Source organism: Engystomops pustulosus, chromosome 10 (assembly GCF_040894005.1).
Source record: "Engystomops pustulosus chromosome 10, aEngPut4.maternal, whole genome shotgun sequence".
Taxonomy (NCBI): domain Eukaryota; kingdom Metazoa; phylum Chordata; class Amphibia; order Anura; family Leptodactylidae; genus Engystomops; species Engystomops pustulosus.
In genome coordinates, this window is record NC_092420.1 from 1,247,332 (window position 1) to 1,265,245 (window position 17,914).

The 17,914-nt window shown below is 59.2% G+C and overlaps 1 protein-coding gene across 1 annotated transcript in view; it reads left to right on the forward strand.

The window, feature by feature from the left end:
• The window catches only part of DCAF1 (DDB1 and CUL4 associated factor 1), a 29,029-nt gene that overhangs the window by 7,991 nt on the left and 3,124 nt on the right, over positions 1-17,914 (forward strand). Inside the window, 20 exon segments of the mRNA XM_072129145.1 lie at positions 2,487-2,598; positions 2,686-2,762; positions 2,838-2,911; positions 3,001-3,118; positions 6,012-6,148; positions 6,260-6,293; positions 6,296-6,729; positions 7,078-7,179; positions 7,257-7,415; positions 7,673-7,852; positions 8,061-8,270; positions 8,364-8,533; positions 8,651-8,775; positions 8,853-10,119; positions 10,192-10,390; positions 11,472-11,554; positions 14,275-14,359; positions 14,564-14,797; positions 14,935-15,028; positions 15,102-15,206. Coding sequence (XP_071985246.1) covers positions 2,489-2,598; positions 2,686-2,762; positions 2,838-2,911; positions 3,001-3,118; positions 6,012-6,148; positions 6,260-6,293; positions 6,296-6,729; positions 7,078-7,179; positions 7,257-7,415; positions 7,673-7,852; positions 8,061-8,270; positions 8,364-8,533; positions 8,651-8,775; positions 8,853-10,119; positions 10,192-10,390; positions 11,472-11,554; positions 14,275-14,359; positions 14,564-14,797; positions 14,935-15,028; positions 15,102-15,206 — 3,997 coding nt within the window. The 5' untranslated portion in view covers positions 2,487-2,488.

Here is a 17,914-nt window from a genome sequence, read left to right on the forward strand (position 1 = left end):
ATAATCCGGCGCCGTGTATGAGCCATAGAGATACATGGGGAGTATAATCCGGCGCTGTGTATGAGCCATAGAGACACATGGGGAGTATAATCCGGCACTGTGTATGAGCCATAGAGATACATGGGGAGTATAATCCGGCGCCGTGTATGAGCCATAGAGATACATGGGGAGTATAATCCGGCGCTGTGTATGAGCCATAGAGACACATGGGGAGTATAATCCGGCACTGTGTATGAGCCATAGAGACACATGGGGAGTATAATCCGGCGCCGTGTATGAGCCATAGAGACACATGGGGAGTATAATCTGGCGCCGTGTATGAGCCATAGAGACACATGGGGAGTATAATCCGGCGCTGTGTATGAGCCATAGAGATACACTGGGGAGTATAATCCGGCGCCGTGTATGAGCCATAGAGATACATGGGGAGTATAATCCGGCGCCGTGTATGAGCCATAGAGACCACATGGGGAGTATAATCCGGCGCCGTGTATGAGCCATAGAGACACATGGGAGTATAATCCGGCGCTGTGTATGAGCCATAGAGACACACGGGGAGTATAATCCGGCGCTGTGTATGAGCCATAGAGACACACGGGGAGTATAATCCGGCGCTGTGTATGAGCCATAGAGACACATGAGGAGTATAATCCGGCGCTGTGTATGAGCCATAGAGATACATGGGGAGTATAATCCGGCGCCGTGTATGAGCCATAGAGATACATGGGGAGTATAATCCGGCGCTGTGTATGAGCCATAGAGACACATGAGGAGTATAATCCGGCGCTGTGTATGAGCCATAGAGACACATGGGGAGTATAATCCGGCGCCGTGTATGAGCCATAGAGATACACGGGGAGTATAATCCGGCGCCGTGTATGAGCCATAGAGACACATGGGGAGTATAATCCGGCGCTGTGTATGAGCCATAGAGACACATGGGGAGTATAATCCGGTGCCGTGTATGAGCCATAGAGATACATGGGGAGTATAATCCGGCGCCGTGTATGAGCCATAGAGACACATGGGGAGTATAATCCGGTGCCGTGTATGAGCCATAGAGATACATGGGGAGTATAATCCGGCGCCGTGTATGAGCCATAGAGATACACGGGGAGTATAATCCGGCGCCGTGTATGAGCCATAGAGATACATGGGGAGTATAATCCGGCGCCGTGTATGAGCCATAGAGACACATGGGGAGTATAATCCGGTGCCGTGTATGAGCCATAGAGATACATGGGGAGTATAATCCGGCGCCGTGTATGAGCCATAGAGATACACGGGGAGTATAATCCGGCGCCGTGTATGAGCCATAGAGATACATGGGGAGTATAATCCGGCGCCGTGTATGAGCCATAGAGATACACGGGGAGTATAATCCGGCGCCGTGTATGAGCCATAGAGATACACGGGGAGTATAATCCGGCGCCGTGTATGAGCCATAGAGATACACGGGGAGTATAATCCGGCGCCGTGTATGAGCCATAGAGACACATGGGGAGTATAATCCGGTGCCGTGTATGAGCCATAGAGATACACGGGGAGTATAATCCGGTGCCGTGTATGAGCCATAGAGACACATGGGGAGTATAATCCGGTGCCGTGTATGAGCCATAGAGATACATGGGGAGTATAATCCGGTGCCGTGTATGAGCCATAGAGATACACGGGGAGTATAATCCGGTGCTGTGTATGAGCCATAGAGATACATGGGGAGTATAATCCGGTGCCGTGTATGAGCCATAGAGATACACGGGGAGTATAATCCGGCGCCGTGTATGAGCCATAGAGATACATGGGGAGTATAATCCGGCGCCGTGTATGAGCCATAGAGATACATGGGGAGTATAATCCGGCGCCGTGTATGAGCCATAGAGACACATGGGGAGTATAATCCGGTGCCGTGTATGAGCCATAGAGATACACGGGGAGTATAATCCGGTGCCGTGTATGAGCCATAGAGACACATGGGGAGTATAATCCGGTGCCGTGTATGAGCCATAGAGATACATGGGGAGTATAATCTGGTGCTGTGTATGAGCCATAGAGATACACGGGGAGTATAATCCGGCGCCGTGTATGAGCCATAGAGATACATGGGGAGTATAATCTGGCGCTGTGTATGAGCCATAGAGACACATGAGGAGTATAATCCGGCGCTGTGTATGAGCCATAGAGACACATGGGGAGTATAATCCGGTGCCGTGTATGAGCCATAGAGATACATGGGGAGTATAATCCGGCGCTGTGTATGAGCCATAGAGATACATGGGGAGTATAATCTGGCGCTGTGTATGAGCCATAGAGACAGTTGGGTCACAGGAGAGACAGGTTCTGGTCCAGTGACAGTGTCTGGTTGGTTGCCCCTTTGTCATTGCCTCGTCCTATAAGTTGGGGTGCAGCAGTGTCCATGGTGATAGTCCTGGGGGGACCCTGCTGTTATGCTGTTATGATGTGGGGGTCTTCCTCTCCTGGTCTTGCAGACATGTCGTCCTCAGCCGCTCACGTAGACTCTAAGGCAGAGCTGACGTCGCTGTTGGAGCAGTGGGAGACGGGGCATGGCAGCGGGCAGGACATGGTGCCCCTCCTGACCAGGTGAGACGCTCTCGGCTATTCCATTATTACAGGGGGGGGGGGTTATTAAATGTCATTGTTTTCCTCCTTTTGTTTTTTTGCCCCTAGAATGTCAGAGCTCATCGAGAAAGAGACGGAGGAATATCGCAAGGGCGACCCCGACCCCTTTGACGACCGTCATCCAGGTCAGTGCAGTGATTTCTGTGACCTTTGCCCTCCCGGTTGACCCTCACCTTATATAAATACTTTGTATTTTCCAGGTCGGGCAAACCCAGAGTGCATGCTGGGACACCTGCTGCGGATCCTCTTCAAGAACGATGACTTCATGAACGCGGTGAGTCCTGGGTTCCTCCTGCGCGGGGGGGTGGAAGTGGGGGCTGGAGGCGTCGCCCTCATCACCTACTTTCCATTTTCTCCCGGCAGCTGGTAAACGCCTACGTCATGACGAGCCGCGAGCCCCCGCTCAACACCGCAGCCTGCCGCCTCCTCCTGGACATCATGCCCGGGCTGGAGACCGCCGTCGTCTTCCAGGAGAAGGTGCGTCCCCCATCTTACCCAGGGATGTGCCCCCTCCTCTACCACTCCTTGTACCCGGGGATGTGCCCCCTCCTCTACCACTCCTTGTACCCGGGGATGTGCCCCCCTCCTCTACCACTCCTTGTACCCGGGGATGTGCCCCCCTCCTCTATCACTCCTTGTACCCGGGGATGTGCCCCCCTCCTCTACCTCTCCTTGTACCCGGGGATGTGCCCCTCTCCTCTACCTCTCCTAGTACCCGGGGATGTGCCCCCTCCTCTACCTCTCCTTGTACCCGGGGATGTGCCCCCCTCCTCTACCACTCCTTGTACCCGGGGATGTGCCCCCCTTCTCTACCACTCCTTGTACCCGGGGGATGTGCCCCCCTCCTCTACCACTCCTTGTACCCGGGGATGTGCCCCCTCCTCTACCTCTCCTTGTACCCGGGGATGTGCCCCCTCCTCTACCTCTCCTTGTACCCGGGGATGTGTCCCCCTCCTCTACCACTCCTTGTACCCGGGGATGTGCCCCCCTCCTCTACCACTCCTTGTACCCGGGGATGTGCCCCCCTCCTCTACCTCTCCTTGTACCCGGGGATGTGCCCCCCTCCTCTATCACTCCTTGTACCCGGGGATGTGCCCCCTCCTCTACCTCTCCTTGTACCCGGGGATGTGCCCCTCTCCTCTACCTCTCCTAGTACCCGGGGATGTGCCCCCTCCTCTACCTCTCCTTGTACCCGGGGATGTGCCCCCCTCCTCTACCACTCCTTGTACCCGGGGATGTGCCCCCCTTCTCTACCACTCCTTGTACCCGGGGATGTGCCCCCCTCCTCTACCACTCCTTGTACCCGGGGATGTGCCCCCCTCCTCTACCACTCCTTGTACCCGGGGATGTGCCCCCCTCCTCTACCACTCCTTGTACCCGGGGATGTGCCCCCCTCCTCTACCACTCCTTGTACCCGGGGATGTGCCCCCCTCCTCTACCACTCCTTGTACCCGGGGATGTGCCCCCCTCCTCTACCACTCCTTGTACCTGGGGATGTGCCCCCCTCCTCTACCACTCCTTGTACCTGGGGATGTGCCCCCCTCCTCTACCACTCCTTGTACCCGGGGATGTGCCCCCCTCCTCTACCACTCCTTGTACCCGGGGATGTGCCCCCTCCTCTACCACTCCTTGTACCCGGGGATGTGCCCCCCTCCTCTACCACTCCTTGTACCCGGGGATGTGCCCCCCTCCTCTACCACTCCTTGTACCCGGGGATGTGCCCCCCTCCTCTACCACTCCTTGTACCCGGGGATGTGCCCCCTCCTCTACCACTCCTTGTACCCGGGGATGTGCCCCCCTCCTCTACCACTCCTTGTACCCGGGGATGTGCCCCCCTCCTCTACCACTCCTTGTACCCGGGGATGTGCCCCCCTCCTCTACCACTCCTTGTACCCGGGGATGTGCCCCCCTCCTCTACCACTCCTTGTACCCGGGGATGTGCCCCCCTCCTCTACCACTCCTTGTACCCGGGGATGTGCCCCCTCCTCTACCACTCCTTGTACCCGGGGATGTGCCCCCCTCCTCTACCACTCCTTGTACCCGGGGATGTGCCCCCTCCTCTACCACTCCTTGTACCCGGGGATGTGCCCCCCTCCTCTACCACTCCTTGTACCCGGGGATGTGCCCCCCTCCTCTACCACTCCTTGTACCCGGGGATGTGCCCCCCTCCTCTACCACTCCTTGTACCCGGGGATGTGCCCCCTCCTCTACCACTCCTTGTACCCGGGGATGTGCCCCCTCCTCTACCTCTCCTTGTACCCGGGGATGTGCCCCCCTCCTCTACCACTCCTTGTACCCGGGGATGTGCCCCCTCCTCTACCACTCCTAGTACCCGGGGGATGTGCCCCCCTCCTCTACCACTCCTTGTACCCGGGGATGTGCCCCCCTCCTCTACCACTCCTTGTACCCGGGGATGTGCCCCCTCCTCTACCACTCCTTGTACCCGGGGGATGTGCCCCCCTCCTCTACCACTCCTTGTACCCGGGGGATGTGCCCCCCTCCTCTACCACTCCTTGTACCTGGGGATGTGCCCCCCTCCTCTACCACTCCTTGTACCTGGGGATGTGCCCCCCTCCTCTACCACTCCTTGTACCCGGGGATGTGCCCCCCTCCTCTACCTCTCCTTGTACCCGGGGATGTGCCCTCCTCCTCTATCACTCCTTGTACCCGGGGATGTGCCCCCTCCTCTACCTCTCCTTGTACCCGGGGATGTGCCCTCCTCCTCTACCACTCCTTGTACCCGGGGATGTGTCCCCCTCCTCTACCTCTCCTTGTACCCGGGGATGTGCCCCCTCCTCTACCTCTCCTTGTACCCGGGGATGTGCCCTCCTCCTCTACCTCTCCTTGTACCCGGGGATGTGCCCTCCTCCTCTATCACTCCTTGTACCCGGGGATGTGCCCCCTCCTCTACCACTCCTTGTACCCGGGGATGTGCCCCCTCCTCTACCACTCCTTGTACCCGGGGATGTGCCCCCCTCCTCTACCACTCCTTGTACCCGGGGGATGTGCCCCCCTCCTCTACCACTCCTTGTACCCGGGGGATGTGCCCCCCTCCTCTACCACTCCTTGTACCTGGGGATGTGCCCCCCTCCTCTACCACTCCTTGTACCCGGGGATGTGCCCCCCTCCTCTACCTCTCCTTGTACCCGGGGATGTGCCCTCCTCCTCTATCACTCCTTGTACCCGGGGATGTGCCCCCTCCTCTACCTCTCCTTGTACCCGGGGATGTGCCCTCCTCCTCTACCTCTCCTTTGTACCCGGGGATGTGCCCTCCTCCTCTATCACTCCTTGTACCCGGGGATGTGCCCTCCTCCTCTATCACTCCTTGTACCCGGGGATGGGCCTCCTACAGATGTTGATTGATGTGTTATTAGAAGGGATCGTGGAAAACCTTTTTAAATGGGCGCGGGAGGCCGAGCAGCCGCTCCGCACATTCGCCATCGGTCTGCTGGGAGGAGCCATGGAGAATCAAGACATTGCTGCAAATTACCGCGATGAGAACTCCCAGATGGTAAGATCATTGGAGGGTCTTACTGGGCTCTGTGTATGGAGGGTCCTAGAGCCCAGATACTGACCTGCACAGACATATCCCGCATCCAGCCCCTCTGACCTCTCTCCACAGGTCGCGCTTGTTTTGCGCAGGCTTCGTGAACTTCAGTCCGGGAATCCTCTACAAAGCAGGACAGCAAGCGCCCGAGTCCTCGTAAGCCCCTCGGTGAGCCCCTTCTCCCCCTGGACGAAGAGGCCGTGGACATGGACTACGGAGAGAATTCGCTTGTTACAAGAACAAAGGCGGAAAATCTTGACCTCTCTTTCCAGGCAGGGACATGTCCAGGTCTTGGGGTCATGGTGAATTCTGATGGCACCGGTCCGCCACGGAGAACAAAGCCAGAGGGAGAAACGCTCCGTAAAGTGAAACAGAAACTCAGCTTTTCCGAGGCTGAGCGAGCGCCCAGCGAACTCTCCAACAGCAGCTGGTCAGAGATGTCTGTCTGGGTGATTGGCACCAACTACAGCCTGTCACCTCTGACCCCGGCCATCGAGCAGCGGCTGATCCTGCAGTATCTGACACCACTAGGAGAATACCAGGAGGTGAGGGGTCACATCTCTTCCCACCCCTAGTGGTTACATTTTTTCCACCAAGGGCTTGGGACTTGCATGTCTTATGCCCCTGGGGTTATATCTCTGCATCCCCAGCTGTTACATATCTTCCAAAACGGGCATCGAGGATTACATGTCTCACCCACATGGGGAGTTGGGGATTACATGTTTTACCCACCTTGGGGGTCAGGAATTACATGTTTTACCCACCACGGGGGTCGGGGACTACATGTCTTATCCTCCCCGGGGGTCGGGATTACACGTTTTACCCACCTCGGGGATCAGGGTTTGGTGGTTCGGAAGGCCGATTGTCACTTTTCCCTCTTCTATCCCCTCCAGCTGCTCCCTATATTCATGCAGATGGGTTCCCGGGAGCTGATGATGTATTACATCGACCTGAAGCGAACAAACGATGTTCTCCTGACGTTCGAGGCGCTGAAGGTTAACTCTATATGATGATTAGTGACTGACAGGGGCGCGTTGTGTTCAGCCATCTTACCACTGTCTTTACTCTGCAGCATTTGGCTTCTCTTCTTCTTCACAACAAGTTTGCTGCAGAGTTTGTGGCTCACGGTGGGGTGCAGAAGCTGCTGGAGATACCTCGGCCTTCCATGGCAGCTACTGGGGTGTCCATGTGTCTGTACTACCTGTCCTACAATCAGGATGCCATGGAACGGGTGAGTGCTCCACAGACTGTAACGAGCTCTCCTGCAGTGAGAACTCCTCCCATTCGTTGTCAGCAAGCAGAGCACTCGCTACAACTACAACAGAAAAGGACGGACCAAAGCCATATACTGTGTATTTCATGTGGGTCATTAAGGCCTGAAGAATACCTATAATATCTCCACCTATAATATCTGGGATCCTTACTAGCAAGGTGCACTGCCCCCCTAGTCCCAGAGGAGGGTCCTCACCCTATCTGCTCTCTTCCTAGGTCTGCATGCACCCCCACAAGGTGCTGGCTGATGTAGTGAACTACACGCTCTGGCTGATGGAGTGCTCCCATGCATCCGGCTGCTGTCACGCCACCATGTTCTTCTCCATCTGCTTCACCTTCCGGGCTGTCCTGGAGCTGTTCGACAACCAAGACGGACTGCGGCGGCTGGTGAATCTTGTAAGAGAAGCCTGGCAGGGGATGCTGGGAGTTAGAATTAGGGGCTTGTATTTCTTCCTGTTGTACACATTCCCCATGAAGACCTCTTGTGTCTCTGGCTCTGTCCAGTTCTTTCTCCTCTGGTTTCTCTCAATATTTGTGCAGCTCTGATCCCGGGAGCTCGGTACTATAGGAGTGGACCCCTAATGTATACATCTCCTGCACACAGATCAGTACTCTGGAGATCCTGAACCTGGAGGACCAGGGAGCCTTGCTGAGCGATGACGAGATCTTTGCAAGTCGTCAAACAGGAAAGCACACGTGCATGGCATTACGCAAATACTTTGAGGTTCATCTCGCCATCAAGGTGGAGCAAGTCAAGCAATCACTGCAGCGCACAGAAGGCGGCCTGCCCATCCACCCTACCCCTCCATACAAGGTGAGTAGCCATCGTCCTGTGTGTTCCCAGAGATAGGCAGTGGACATGGTGCGGCTTCCTCCATCACAGACTCCTCCATTGTTTTCTTCTCAGGCCTTTTCATACCCCCGGGAGCAGGTTGTGGAGATGATGGAGTACCTAATAATGTTTGGCCCTTCTCAGATGTACTGGGAACCTGCAGAGGTCTTCCTAAAACTTTCCTGTGTGCAGCTGTTGCTCCAGCTCATCTCCATCGCCTGCAGCTGGAAGACATATTACGCCCGGTGAGTGACAAATGCATGAAATGTCTTGGTCTGTGGAGCTTGGCATCTCTGTGTGTGTATGTGACTCGGTTCTGCAGCCCGGCAGGATTCATGGCTTGTATCTCAATCTCCCACCAGAAATGACACTGTCCGCTATGCTCTGGACATCCTTTCCATCCTTACTGTGGTGCCAAAAATTCAGCTGCAGCTGGCGGAGCCGGTGGATGTGTTGGATGAGGCGGGTTCCACCGTCTCCACTGTAGGTAAGAGGACACGTAATGAATTGTCCGTGTTGTGGAGGCTCCTGCTCTCTGGCTTCACCTCTCTTCTTCCTCCTCAGGGATGAGCATTGTCTTGGGAGTGGCGGAGGGAGAGTTCTTCACCCACGATGCAGACATCCAGAAATCGGCCTTACTGATAATCATCAACTGTGTATGTGGCCCAGAAACACGGATTTCCAGCATTGGGAAGTATGTCTCCGGGACCCCACGGCGGCGCACACCCATGTCTCAAGTGTACCAGCCACATGGACGTGGTGGGAGCGGGGAGCCCACACTAGCCAAGATGTGGAACGTGGTTCAGTCTAATAATGGCATCAAGGTCCTGCTGTCACTGCTGTCGGTGAAGATGCCCATCACAGACGCCGACCAGATCCGCGCCTTGGCCTGTAAGGCATTGGTGGGTCTAAGTCGCAGCACATCAGTCAGACAGATCATCAGCAAGCTTCCGCTATTCAGCAGCGGCCAAATCCAGCAGCTCATGAAGGAGCCCATCCTCCAAGACAAGCGCAGCGAGCACGTCCGCTTCTGCAAGTTTGCGGCAGAGCTGATTGAGAGGGTCTCTGGTAAGCCCCTGCTGATGGGCAGTGACGTGTCCCTGGCACGGCTGCAGAAGGCGGATGTGGTGGCACAGTCTCGTATCAGCTTCCCAGAGAAGGAACTCCTGGTGTTAATTCGCAACCATCTCATCTCCAAGGGGCTGCAGGAAACAGCAACAGCTTTGACCCGCGAGGCGGACCTGCCCATGACCGCCGCGTCCCACTCCTCATCCTTCCTGCCAGCAGCCACTGCTCAGCCACCAGCTACCTCCTCTCCGGTGACCTTGCCACGGACCCCACGCATACCAGCCCGCTTGTCTACCAGCAGCATGTGTCCTCACCCTCCATCTCGCAGCCAGTTGCCGCCTCAGTTGTCTTCGCCTGCCCCTGCCGCCACAGGTTCTCCCCTCATCGGTCGTATCAGTTTTGTGCGAGAACGTCAGTCGCCCTGCAATGGTAAGAGATCATCCCGTGTTCTGAGACAGAAGTCGGACCACGGCGCCTACAGTCAGAGCCCGGCCATCAGGAAGCAGCTGGAACGCCACGTGCCCTCGCCGCCCACCCTGGACAGTATCATGACTGAATACTTGCGGGAGCAGCACGCTCGCTGTAAGAATCCAGTGGCCATTTGCCCTCCCTTTTCCCTTTTTACTCCCCACCAATGTCCAGAACCCAAACAGCGCAGACAGGCACCGACCAATTGCACTTCACGACTCACCCGCCGGGCCGCCTTCCCCAAATATGGAGGCGTGGATGGGGGCTGCTTTGACAGACACCTTATATTTGGCAGGTGAGATCCTTATAGACGAGATGCCTCGCTGATACGTGATGTCCTCTCACCACCATTGTCCTCTGTCTCCAGGTTCAGACCCATCTCTGTGTTCAGAGAAGCCAACGAGGATGAGAGCGGCTTCACGTGCTGTGCGTTCTCCGCTCGGGAGCGTTTCCTGATGCTGGGCACCTGCACCGGGCAACTCAAGCTGTATAATGTGTTCAGCGGGCAGGAGGAGGCCAGCTACAACTGCCACAACTCCGCCATAACACACCTGGAGCCCTCACGGGTAAGTCATGACCACTGCTCCAGGCTGTATCTAATCACAGGTGTGGCCACTGCTCCAGGGTGTATCTAATCACAGGTGTGACCACTGCTCTAGGGTGTATCTAATCACAGGGTGTGACCACTGCTCCAGGCTGTATCTAATCACAGGGTGTGACCACTGCTCCAGGCTGTATCTAATCACAGGGTGTGACCACTGCTCCAGGCTGTATCTAATCACAGGTGTGACCACTGCTCCAGGCTGTATCTAATCACAGGGTGTGACCACTGCTCCAGGCTGTATCTAATCACAGGGTGTGACCACTGCTCCAGGCTGTATCTAATCACAGGGTGTGACCACTGCTCCAGGCTGTATCTAATCACAGGGTGTGACCACTGCTCCAGGCTGTATCTAATCACAGGTGTGACCACTGCTCCAGGCTGTATCTAATCACAGGTGTGACCACTGCTCCAGGCTGTATCTGATCACAGGTGTGACCACTGCTCCAGGCTGTATCTAATCACAGGGTGTGACCACTGCTCCAGGCTGTATCTAATCACAGGGTGTGACCACTGCTCCAGGCTGTATCTAATCACAGGGTGTGACCACTGCTCCAGGCTGTATCTAATCACAGGGTGTGACCACTGCTCCAGGCTGTATCTAATCACAGGGTGTGACCACTGCTCCAGGCTGTATCTAATCACAGGGCGTGGCCACTGCTCCAGGCTGTATCTAATCACAGGGTGTGACCACTGCTCCAGGCTGTATCTAATCACAGGGTGTGACCACTGCTCCAGGCTGTATCTAATCACAGGTGTGACCACTGCTCCAGGCTGTATCTAATCACAGGGCGTGGTCACTGCTCCAGGCTGTATCTAATCACAGGGTGTGGTCACTGCTCCAGGCTGTATCTAATCACAGGGTGTGGTCACTGCTCCAGGCTGTATCTAATCACAGGGTGTGATCACTGCTCCAGGCTGTATCTAATCACAGGGTGTGGTCACTGCCCCAGGCTGTATCTAATCACAGGGTGTGACCACTGCTCCAGGCTGTATCTTCCAGGTTTGCTCCTGGACTCCCATTGACTGTTTGTCTTGTCCCTCAGGACGGGTCCCTTCTCCTGACTGCAGCCACCTGGAGCCAACCGCTGTCTGCGCTATGGGGCATGAAGTCCGTCTTTGACATGAAGTGAGTGGGGTCCTGGGTGGGTGAGGCCGGGGGTCTCAGTATGTCCTCTTCTGGGGTGGGCGAGGGCGGGGGTCTCAGTATCTCCTCCTCTGGGGTGGGCGAGGCCGGGGGTCCTCGGTATCTCCTCCTCTGGGGTGGGCGAGGCCGGGGGTCCTCAGTATGTCCTCCTCTGGGGTGGGCGAGGCCGGGGGTCTCGGTATCTCCTCCTCCGGGGTGGGCGAGGCCGGGGGTCTCGGTATCTCCTCCTCTGGGGTGGGCGAGGCCGGGGGTCCTCGGTATCTCCTCCTCTGGGGTGGACGAGGCCGGGGGTCCTCGGTATCTCCTCCTCTGGGGTGGGCGAGGCCGGGGGTCTCGGTATCTCCTCCTCTGGGGTGGGCGAGGCCGGGGGTCCTCGGTATCTCCTCCTCTGGGGTGGGCGAGGCCGGGGGTCTCGGTATCTCATCTGCGTTGTTGTATTTTCAGACATTCGTTCACAGAGGTCCTCGGTATCTCCTTCTCCGGGGGGGGGGGGGGGGGGCCAGGCCGGGGGTCCTCGGTATCTCCTCCTCTGGGGTGGGCGAGGCCGGGGGTCTCGGTATCTCATCTGCGTTGTTGTATTTTCAGACATTCGTTCACAGAGGTCCTCGGTATCTCCTTCTCCGGGGGTGGGGGGCCGGGGGTCCTCGGTATCTCCTCCTCCGAGGGTGGGGGGCCGGGGGTCCTCGGTATCTCCTCCTCCGAGGGTGGGGGGCCGGGGGTCCTCGGTATCTCCTCCTCCGCGGGGGGGGGGGGGGGGATTGGATGCGATGCCGGGGGTCCTCGGTATCTTCTCCTCCGGGGGGGGGGGGGGGGGGCGGACGGGCTTGGCCGGGGGTCCTCAGTATCTCCTCCTCTGGGGTGGGCGAGGCCGGGGGTCCTCGGTATCTCCTCCTCTGGGGTGGACGAGGCCGGGGGTCCTCGGTATCTCCTCCTCTGGGGTGGGCGAGGCCGGGGGTCCTCGGTATCTCCTCCTCTGGGGTGGACGAGGCCGGGGGTCCTCGGTATCTCCTCCTCTGGGGTGGACGAGGCCGGGGGTCCTCGGTATCTCCTCCTCCGGGGTGGGCGAGGCCGGGGTCCTCGGTATCTCCTCCTCCGGGGTGGGCGAGGCCGGGGGTCTCAGTATCTCCTCCTCCGGGGTGGGCGAGGCCGGGGGTCTCGGTATCTCCTCCTCTGGGGTGGACGAGGCCGGGGGTCCTCAGTATGTCCTCCTCTGGGGTGGGCGAGGCCGGGGGTCTCGGTATCTCCTCCTCCGGGGTGGGCGAGGCCGGGGGTCTCGGTATCTCCTCCTCTGGGGTGGGCGAGGCCGGGGGTCTCGGTATCTCCTCCTCTGGGGTGGGCGAGGCCGGGGGTCTCGGTATCTCCTCCTCTGGGGTGGGCGAGGCCGGGGGTCTCGGTATCTCCTCCTCTGGGGTGGGCGAGGCCGGGGGTCCTCGGTATCTCCTCCTCTGGGGTGGGCGAGGCCGGGGGTCTCGGTATCTCATCTGCGTTGTTGTATTTTCAGACATTCGTTCACAGAGGTCCTCGGTATCTCCTTCTCCGGGGGGGGGGGGGCCAGGCCGGGGGTCCTCGGTATCTCCTCCTCCGAGGGTGGGGGGCCGGGGGTCCTCGGTATCTCCTCCTCCGAGGGTGGGGGGCCGGGGGTCCTCGGTATCTCCTCCTCCGCGGGGGGGGGGGGGACGGGTGGGATGCGATGCCGGGGGTCCTCGGTATCTTCTCCTCCGGGGGGGGGGGGGGGGGGGCGGACGGGCTTGGCCGGGGGTCCTCAGTATCTCCTCCTCTGGGGTGGGCGAGGCCGGGGGTCCTCGGTATCTCCTCCTCTGGGGTGGACGAGGCCGGGGGTCCTCGGTATCTCCTCCTCTGGGGTGGGCGAGGCCGGGGGTCCTCGGTATCTCCTCCTCTGGGGTGGACGAGGCCGGGGGTCCTCGGTATCTCCTCCTCTGGGGTGGGCGAGGCCGGGGGTCCTCGGTATCTCCTCCTCCGGGGTGGGCGAGGCCGGGGGTCTCAGTATCTCCTCCTCCGGGGTGGGCGAGGCCGGGGGTCTCAGTATCTCCTCCTCCGGGGTGGGCGAGGCCGGGGGTCTCAGTATCTCCTCCTCCGGGGTGGGCGAGGCCGGGGGTCTCAGTATCTCCTCCTCCGGGGTGGGCGAGGCCGGGGGTCCTCGGTATCTCCTCCTCTGGGGTGGCGAGGCCGGGGGTCCTCGGTATCTCCTCCTCTGGGGTGGACGAGGCCGGGGGTCCTCGGTATCTCCTCCTCTGGGGTGGACGAGGCCGGGGGTCCTCGGTATCTCCTCCTCTGGGGTGGACGAGGCCGGGGGTCCTCGGTATCTCCTCCTCCGGGGTGGACGAGGCCGGGGGTCTCGGTATCTCCTCCTCCGGGGTGGGCGAGGCCGGGGGTCTCGGTATCTCCTCCTCCGGGGTGGGCGAGGCCGGGGGTCTCGGTATCTCCTCCTCCGGGGTGGGCGAGGCCGGGGGTCTTCGGTATCTCCTCCTCTGGGGTGGACGAGGCCGGGGGTCTCGGTATCTCCTCCTCCGGGGGTGGGCGAGGCCGGGGGTCTCGGTATCTCCTCCTCCGGGGTGGGCGAGGCCGGGGGTCTCAGTATCTCCTCCTCCGGGGTGGGCGAGGCCAGGGGTCTCAGTATCTCCTCCTCCGGGGTGGGCGAGGCCGGGGGTCTCGGTATCTCATCTGCGTTGTTGTATTTTCAGACATTCGTTCACAGAGGATCATTATGTGGAATTCAGCAAATTGTCCCAGGACCGAGTCATCGGCACCAAGGAAGACATCGCTCATGTGAGTCGCTGTGATAGGCCCAGACCTCGTCACTGCTGAGGGTTTGCTGCACTATCATGCAGTCTGTATCTGATAATTTGCTACAATGTATCAGGGCAGTTGACTATTCAGGTCTGGTTTGAATTTGGGGGTGTCGGGGGGCAGTGACCTGTCCTGCTGTGCAGATTGGTGATGACGATAAAGATGTCGCCTCTCATCCTGCAGATTTATGACATCCAGACAGGACAGAAGTTGTTGACTTTATACAACCCGGATCTGGCCAATAACTACAAGCGGAACTGTGCGACCTTTAACCCTACGGACGACCTGGTGCTGAATGATGGGGTCCTTTGGGACGTGCGCTCTGCTCAAGCCATTCACAAGTTTGACAAGTTCAACATGAACATCAGCGGGGTCTTTCACCCCAACGGCCTGGAGGTCATCATCAACACCGAGATTGTATCCTGACCAAGTGATAACCCAGGCTCCGCCCCCTGTGGGGTCCCTACTGAGTGGGGCGATCAGTGCAGAGATCTTGTGATTGTCAGTGAATGATGTAGTATTTTAGGTTTGTGTCTCCTTAACCCTTCGCTCAGTGGGATCTGCGCACCTTCCACCTCCTCCATACGGTGCCGGACCTGGACCAGTGCCGCGTGGTCTTCAATAACACGGGGACGGTGATGTACGGAGGTGGGTGCCCCCCACAGCTCCCCCTCTCACTTCCCTGTCCGTCCTGTAATAATCTTATAATCTCCTCTGTTAGCCATGCTCCAGGCCGACGACGAGGACGACCTCCTGGAGGAGAGGATGAAGAGTCCCTTTGGTTCCTCTTTCCGCACATTCAATGCCACAGACTACAAACCCATCGGTGAGTGTCCCCCACACCCCAGGAGGGCTCCCCCTAGAGGGCAGACATGATGGGGCCATGTCACTACCTCCCCTCTCCATAGACTGGACCCTAGTGCCCCACACCCCAGGAGGGCTCCCCCTAGAGGGCAGACACGATGGGGCCATGCCTCTACCTCCCCTCTCCATAGACTGGACCCTAGTGCCCCACACCCCAGGAGGGCTCCCCCTAGAGGGCAGACATGATGGGGTCATGCCTCTACCACCCCTCTCCATAGACTGGACCCTAGTGCCCCACACCCCAGGAGGGCTCCCCCTAGAGGGCAGACACGATGGGGCCATGTCTCTACCTCTCCTCTCCATAGACTGGACCCTAGTGCCCCACACCCCAGGAGGGCTCCCCCTAGAGGGCAGACATGATGGGGCCATGCCTCTACCACCCCTCTCCATAGACTGGACCCTAGTGCCCCACACCCCAGGAGGGCTCCCCCTAGAGGGCAGACACGATGGGGCCATGTCTCTACCTCTCCTCTCCATAGACTGGATCCTAGTGCCCCACACCCCAGGAGGGCTTCCCCTAGAGGGCAGACATGATGGGGCCATGTCTCTACCTCTCCTCTCCATAGACTGGACCCTAGTGCCCCACACCCCAGGAGGGCTCCCCCTAGAGGGCAGACACGATGGGGCCATGTCTCTACCTCCCCTCTCCATAGACTGGACCCTAGTGCCCCACACCCCAGGAGGACTCCCCCTAGAGGGCAGACATGATGGGGCCATGTCACTACCTCCCCTCTCCATAGACTGGACCCTAGTGCCCCACACCCCAGGAGGGCTCCCCCTAGAGGGCAGACACGATGGGGTCATGCCTCTACCTCTCCTCTCCATAGACTGGATCCTAGTACCCCACACCCCAGGAGGGCTCCCCCTAGAGGGCAGACACGATGGGGCCATGTCACTACCTCCCCTCTCCATAGACTGGACCCTAGTGCCCCACACCCCAGGAGGGCTCCCCCTAGAGGGCAGACATGATGGGGCCATGTCACTACCTCCCCTCTCCATAGACTGGACCCTAGTGCCCCACACCCCAGGAGGGCTCCCCCTAGAGGGCAGACATGATGGGGCCATGTCACTACCTCCCCTCTCCATAGACTGGACCCTAGTGCCCCACACCCCAGGAGGGCTCCCCCTAGAGGGCAGACATGATGGGGCCATGTCTCTACCTCCCCTCTCCATAGACTGGACCCTAGTGCCCCACACCCCAGGAGGGCTCCCCCTAGAGGGCAGACATGATGGGGCCATGCCTCTACCTCCCCTCTCCATAGACTGGACCCTAGTGCCCCAACCCCCAGGAGGGCTCCCCCTAGAGGGCAGACATGATGGGGCCATGCCTCTACCTCCCCTCTCCATAGACTGGACCCTAGTGCCCCACACCCCAGGAGGGCTCCCCCTAGAGGGCAGACATGATGGGGCCATGTCACTACCTCCCCTCTCCATAGACTGGACCCTAGTGCCCCACACCCCAGGAGGGCTCCCCCTAGAGGGCAGACACGATGGGGCCATGCCTCTACCTCCCCTCTCCATAGACTGGATCCTAGTACCCCACACCCCAGGAGGGCTCCCCCTAGAGGGCAGACACGATGGGGTCATGCCTCTACCTTTCCTCTCCATAGACTAGATCCTAGTGCCCCACACCCCAGGAGGGCTCCCCCTAGAGGGCAGACACGATGGGGCCATGTCTCTACATCCCCTCTCCATAGACTGGACCCTAGTGCCCCACACCCCAGGAGGGCTCCCCCTAGAGGGCAGACACGATGGGGCCATGCCTCTACCTCCCCTCTCCATAGACTGGACCCTAGTGCCCCACACCCCAGGAGGGCTCCCCCTAGAGGGCAGACATGATGGGGTCATGCCTCTACCACCCCTCTCCATAGACTGGACCCTAGTGCCCCACACCCCAGGAGGGCTCCCCCGTAGAGGGCAGACACGATGGGGCCATGTCTCTACCTCTCCTCTCCATAGACTGGACCCTAGTGCCCCACACCCCAGGAGGGCTCCCCCTAGAGGGCAGACACGATGGGGCCATGTCTCTACCTCTCCTCTCCATAGACTGGATCCTAGTGCCCCACACCCCAGGAGGGCTCCCCCTAGAGGGCAGACATGATGGGGCCATGCCTCTACCTCCCCTCTCCATAGACTGGACCCTAGTGCCCCACACCCCAGGAGGGCTCCCCCTAGAGGGCAGACATGATGGGGCCATGTCTCTACCTCCCCTCTCCATAGACTGGACCCTAGTGCCCCACACCCCAGGAGGGCTCCCCCTAGAGGGCAGACATGATGGGGCCATGCCTCTACCTCCCCTCTCCATAGACTGGATCCTAGTGCCCCACACCCCAGGAGGGCTCCCCCTAGAGGGCAGACACGATGGGGCCATGCCTCTACCTCTCCTCTCCATAGACTGGACCCTAGTGCTCCACACCCCAGGAGGGCTCCCCCTAGAGGGCAGACATGATGGGGCCATGCCTCTACCTCCCCTCTCCATAGACTGGACCCTAGTGCCCCACACCCCAGGAGGGCTCCCCCTAGAGGGCAGACATGATGGGGCCATGTCTCTACCTCCCCTCTCCATAGACTGGACCCTAGTGCCCCACACCCCAGGAGGGCTCCCCCTAGAGGGCAGACATGATGGGGCCATGTCTCTACCTCCCCTCTCCATAGACTGGACCCTAGTGC